The sequence below is a fragment of the Miscanthus floridulus genome, chromosome 7 (genome assembly GCF_019320115.1).
Source record: "Miscanthus floridulus cultivar M001 chromosome 7, ASM1932011v1, whole genome shotgun sequence".
In the NCBI taxonomy this organism is placed as follows: domain Eukaryota; kingdom Viridiplantae; phylum Streptophyta; class Magnoliopsida; order Poales; family Poaceae; genus Miscanthus; species Miscanthus floridulus.
This window is the reverse complement of record NC_089586.1, coordinates 123,781,254-123,786,814: the sequence shown is the minus strand read 5'-3', so window position 1 is coordinate 123,786,814 and position 5,561 is coordinate 123,781,254. Positions and strand designations below refer to the sequence as shown.

The 5,561-nt window shown below is 58.5% G+C and overlaps 1 protein-coding gene across 1 annotated transcript; it reads left to right on the top strand.

Annotated features, from left to right (window-relative positions):
* Nucleotides 1-1,064: 1,064 nt before the first annotated feature.
* Nucleotides 1,065-5,300, top strand: LOC136464589 (homeobox-leucine zipper protein ROC8-like). Its single transcript, XM_066463539.1, has 10 exons — nt 1,065-1,761; nt 1,869-1,986; nt 2,118-2,303; nt 2,412-2,885; nt 3,032-3,130; nt 3,261-3,476; nt 3,609-3,795; nt 3,903-4,165; nt 4,312-4,401; nt 4,619-5,300. Exons 1-10 carry the CDS (start codon nt 1,661-1,663, stop codon nt 5,006-5,008), a joined length of 2,124 nt encoding a protein of 707 aa, XP_066319636.1. The 5' UTR covers nt 1,065-1,660; the 3' UTR covers nt 5,009-5,300.
* The last annotated feature ends 261 nt before the right edge of the window (nt 5,301-5,561 follow it).

Sequence of the window (5,561 nt, the reverse complement as noted above, 5' to 3'; positions counted from 1 at the left end):
GAGAATGAAAAAACTTGAAATTTGGATGGCATCTAAACAAGCCCAGGGTTGCGTTTGCGTTGCATGCAGCGCAGCGCCGGATCTGGGCGAGGCAGAAGAATCCGGCCCGTTTGTGAATCCGCCCAACAAGGCATGGTTCAGGAAATGGAACCGGCGTTGCATTGCGTGATGTTTTTTTTATTTGCCATTAAAGATCTGCTAGAATAAATAGTAATTTCAAATGATCCAGCTGAAAGAAAATCATGGATCTCAGTAGGATTGGATTTTTTTTTTTGCGAACAGTAGGATTGGATATCGGCCAGATAACAACAATAAATTTACTTATTGGAAGCTCAAGTCGGTAAATTAATTATGACAGTGATTATGTAATTCCTGTTTTCAGGGTGTCTTGGATTTAACTTTTAGCCTGTTCGCTGGTTGGTTTCTGAGCTGATAAACCCGGCTGGTGCTGGTTTGTTATGAGAGAAAAACACTGTTGGTTGGCTGATAAAGGACGTGTTCGGCTGGTAGACAAAAGTATTATGGTTTGTTCCAGCTGATTTTAGCTAATTTAATAGTGTTCTGTGATAGAATAAGTTGGAACTAACCGAGCCGAGCCGAACACGTCCAAACCCTGTGTGAAACCAAGAAGACGACTCCAGGTGTCCTGCAAAACATTTTTGCGCAGACTACTTCTCGTGACACAGGACCCTGGAACTGCACGTCAGCTCTAGTATATATCATCATATCGGTGTACTCCAGTATATGAACGCAACACATCTGACAGGTTGGGCTAAGCCTAAGAGCCGTAGCCAGCACAGAAATACCACTGCTACGAGTCTGTGGAGCACCATACGCGAACTGTAGAAGCGGGCTGGAATCGTACTTGGCTGCTTACGGGTGTGGCAGGAAAAGTCAACAGGCCCGACCCGTTTGGGCCTTAAATGGCTCCAGCTGTTCCCACCCAAACCCAAGAAAGCAGCAGTAGGCCCGGCCTCGAACCGAGGTGGTGGGGCCCTTTTAAATACTCCTCCGGCTCTTAATTCGCATCGGTTATTACTCCGCCCCGCCTACCGCTCCTCCCTCGTCGTCCCCCCCTTCCGTTCCGACGCGCAAAGGCAAAAGCGCAGCGCAGCAACGCAAGCCCAGGGAGCGAGCGAGAGCGAGGTCTCCGGTCATACCCTGCCTGCTGCCGCCCGGCCTGTCTCAGTCCACTCTCATCATCAGAGAGCGAGCGAGAGGGGGGAAGGGAAGGGCGGGAGTTAAGGGTGGAACGGAATTAATGGCGCCAGCCCAGGAGGAACAAGCTGAGGCCTGATCGATACCACTGCACCACTTCTCTTCATTTCTTTCTTTCTTTCTCTCTTTCTTCTTCCTGGCGAGAGAGAGCGCCTCCCTAGCTTCGATCCCCCTCCTGAGCTGAGTGTGCTGCTTCGTCAGGACCAGCGAGATTACTGCTGCGTACCTCCGCTCCCACCACCACTGCTATTTCCTGCGTAACAGCGAGGCTATATAGCGCCTCGGAGGAGGAGCTAGCTATAGCTAGACCTCGTGGTACTAGTACCAGCCGCCCGCTACCGCCGCTAGTCCACTAGCTTGCCAAGTCCAAGCCGCCAGCCCTCCCTGCCCGGATTGCGCTCGAAGCAAGCGGCCGCCCGAGGCGAGGCGTGCGCGCGCCGCGATGGACTTCGGCGACGACGTCATGGACGGCGGCTCCGACGCCCAGCGCCGCAAGAAGAGATACCACCGCCACACCCCGCGCCAGATTCAGCAGCTCGAGGCGTACGTGCACCCTTCCTTATCTACTGGTTGATTAGCCTGTATCTGTTCGTTTTGGATGCTTTGCTCAAATGGCGGCGGTGTTTGTCTGTGCGTGTGCGTGCGCGCAGGATGTTCAAGGAGTGCCCGCACCCGGACGAGAACCAGCGGATGCAGCTGAGCCGGGAGCTGGGGCTGGAGCCCCGGCAGATCAAGTTCTGGTTCCAGAACCGCCGGACGCAGATGAAGGTATAGTAAACTTGCCATTGTTACTTCCTTTGGAGTTGGTCCTCTATTTGATTCGCGCTCCTGTTCGAGATGACGGCCATTAATTTCGGTGTCGATTGTTTGTTTGGCCGCTGGATGGGGGCGTACTGCAGGCGCAGCACGAGCGGCAGGACAACTGCTTCCTGCGCGCGGAGAACGACAAGATCCGGTGCGAGAACATCGCCATGCGGGAGGCGCTCCGGAACGTCATCTGCCCCACCTGCGGCGGCCCGCCCGTCACCGACGACTACTTCGACGAGCAGAAGCTGCGCATGGAGAACGCGCGGCTCAAGGAAGAGGCAAGCCGCTTCGCATTCTCCATTGCGCATTTGCGCCCCTCCTCATTTTTATCGCGCTCTCGTTTCACACGGCGACGACGTGGCACGCGCGTTTCATGTGATGTGCAGCTTGACCGGGTGTCCAGCCTGACGTCCAAGTACCTGGGTCGCCCCATCACGCAGCTGCCGCCGGTGCAGCCGCTGTCCATGTCGTCGTCGCTGGACCTGTCCGTCGGCGGGCTCGGCAGCCCGTCGCTGGGCCCGTCGCTGGACCTCGACCTCCTCAGCGGTGGCTCCTCGGGGTACCCTCCGTTCCACCTCCCCATGACGGTGTCGGAGATGGACCGGCCCATGATGGCTGAGATGGCGACGCGCGCCATGGACGAGCTCATCAGGATGGCGCAGGCCGGCGAGCACCTGTGGGTCAAGACGGCGGGCGGCGGCCCCGACGGGCGCGAGGTGCTCAACGTCGACACGTACGACAGCATCTTCGCCAAGCCCGGGGGCTCGTTCCGCGGCCCCGACGTGCATGTCGAGGGCTCCCGCGACTCGGGCCTCGTCTTCATGAGCGCCATCGGCCTCGTCGACATGTTCATGGACTCGGTAACTTTATTTTCTGCTCCGGGCTGCTGTGATTAATAGCTGTTGAGAATCGTTACGTGATAATAAGACATGCCTCTCTAGCATTATTACGGTTCGCTCCTACCACGTCGTAAGCGTGACGTGCACGGTTGTCACTGTTCTCGCAGAGCAACTGGATGGAGTTCTTCCCTGCCATCGTGTCCAAGGCGCGCACGATCGACGTCCTCGTGAACGGCATGGCCGGGCGGAGCGAGTCTTTGGTTCTGGTAGAGCAGTTGATCCCTCCGATCCATCCCTCCCTCTTGTCACGTTCGCACGGGCCGTCTGCCTTCTTGATCTCACTCACCACTAATTCTGCCTGCGTGTCTATTCGTGCGTGTCGCGCGGCGCATGCAGATGTACGAGGAGCTGCACGTGATGTCGCCGGTCGTCCCGACGCGCGAGTTCTGCTTCCTCCGCTACTGCCGGCAGATCGAGCACGGGCTGTGGGCGATCGCCGACATCTCGGTGGACCTGCAGCAGCGCGACGCAAGGTTCGGCGCGCCGCCGTCACGCTCGTGCCGCCTCCCATCGGGCTGCCTCATCGCCGATATGGCCGATGGCTCCTCCAAGGTACTGTAGTTAAAGTGCATTTTTGCTTTGCAATTGCATTTGCCATTCATGTGCGTTGACGCTGCACGTGCGCGTAATATGGTACGGAGTCGTGGCTCGCGTGACATTTTCGTGCGCGTATTCGTTCATCAGGTGACCTGGGTCGAGCACATGGAGATCGAGGACAGGGTTCCCATCCACCTGCTCTACCGCGACCTCATCCTCAGCGGCGCCGCGTTCGGGGCGCACCGGTGGCTCGCCGCGCTGCAGAGGGCGTGCGAGCGGTGCGCGTGCCTTGCCACGGCCGGCATGCCGCACCGGGACATTGCAGCTGCAGGAGGTGTGTGTGTTTCTGATGAATTGGCCGGCATGCATATACTCGTACTAGTATGTCTGTCGGTTGGCTTAGCCCTGGACGTAAATCTCATGAAAAGCTACTAACTGCAGTGACGCCGGAAGGGAAGCGGAGCATGATGAAGCTGTCGCAGCGGATGGTGAGCAGCTTCTTCGCGAGTCTGAGCGCGTCGCAGCTCCACCGGTGGACGACGCTGTCGGGGCCCAACGACGTGGGCGTCCGCGTCATGGTGCACCGCAGCACGCACCCGGGGCAGCCCAGCGGCGTGGTGCTCAGCGCGGCCACGTCCATCTGGCTGCCGGTCCCGTGCGACCGGGTGTTCGCCTTCGTCCGCGACGAGCACACGCGCTCCCAGGTCCGCTGCGACGCCATGTCGTCGAGGATTCTTCTTCTGATTGTTGTTCCATTCTGTCCGCACTCCGCAGGGGGGTCGGGTCGCATTCTAGCTAGCGTGCCTTCACCGCGCTCACGTCTCCTGCTCCTTTACTTTGTTGCTTGCAGTGGGACGTGCTGTCGCACGGCAACCCGGTGCAGGAGGTGTCGCGCATCCCCAACGGCTCCCACCCTGGAAACTGCATCTCCTTGCTCAGAGTAAGCATCGCATTCGCGTCGCGCGTGCATCTGATCTGACTGAATTTGCTACTACAACTAACTAGTGCCGTGCTCTAGTACGTACGTGCCAACGAATGGCATCCGCGGATGCACGTGTTTTATATATGTGGTGTTACTCTCCATTGACCATTATTATGTCTGATGAGATGCCATGTGGCGGCAATGCACATGTGTGTGTGTGTGTGTGTGTGTGTAGGGCCTGAACGCGAGCCAGAACAGCATGCTGATCCTGCAGGAGAGCTGCACCGACGCGTCTGGCTCGCTGGTGGTGTACGCGCCGATCGACATCCCGGCGGCCAACGTGGTGATGAGCGGCGAGGACCCGTCCACGATCCCGCTCCTGCCGTCCGGCTTCACCATCCTGCCCGACGGGCGGCCCGGCGCGTCGTCGTCGTCGTCGTCGAGCGCTGCGGGCCCGCTGGGCGCCCCGGCGGCGGCTGGGTCGCTGGTGACGGTGGCGTTCCAGATCCTGGTGAGCAGCCTGCCGTCGTCGAAACTGAACGCCGAGTCGGTGGCGACGGTCAACAGCCTCATCAGCACCACTGTGGAGCAAATTAAGGCGGCCTTGAATTGCGCCAGCCATTGATGGAGCCCCGGCCCGGCCGATGGATCCATGGAATTGATGCGTGTGTGCATATGCATGCATGCTGCCGGGCTGCATGCACGCGTAGGTCTCCTCTCCTCGCCCCCGGCCGGCCGCCTGCGGCTTTCCTGCTGCTGGCTGCTGCGAGGAGTGAATTCCCTTCAAGGCGTTGGTTCGCGTCGGAGTTCTTGGTTGGTTGGGGGGCTTCAATGCTGCCCATTCAAGGAGGCGGGGCTGCTGCCATGGTGCCGCCCGCTTGGGGTTCACCTGCCGCTGTTGCTGCGCCGTCCGATCACCCATGCATGATCATTATTCAGCTCTCTCTCTCTCTTTCCTTCCCTCTACCTCTGCCACTCATGCATGCATGATAACTTTTCCTCTTGCTCTAGGTGTCCCGTCCCTGTTACAGGATTTGAAGCTTGCTTGCTCGCGAGGCTTTGCATGAAACGGAGGAGTCAAGAACGCACCATGCTCGTCTCATTCCTCTTGCTGCCGTCACGCTCGGTTGTTTAATTAATTCCATTTCCTCTTTTCTGTGTGTCTCTCTCTCCCCACC

Coding starts and splice junctions, on each gene's coding strand:
- LOC136464589 (XM_066463539.1), top strand. CDS start 1,661: ATGGACTTCGGCGACGACGTCATGGACGGCGGCTCCGACGCCCAGCGC. Junction 3,477..3,608: donor TGGCCGATGGCTCCTCCAAG/GTACTGTAGTTA, acceptor TTCGTTCATCAG/GTGACCTGGGTCGAGCACAT. Junction 4,402..4,618: donor ACTGCATCTCCTTGCTCAGA/GTAAGCATCGCA, acceptor GTGTGTGTGTAG/GGCCTGAACGCGAGCCAGAA.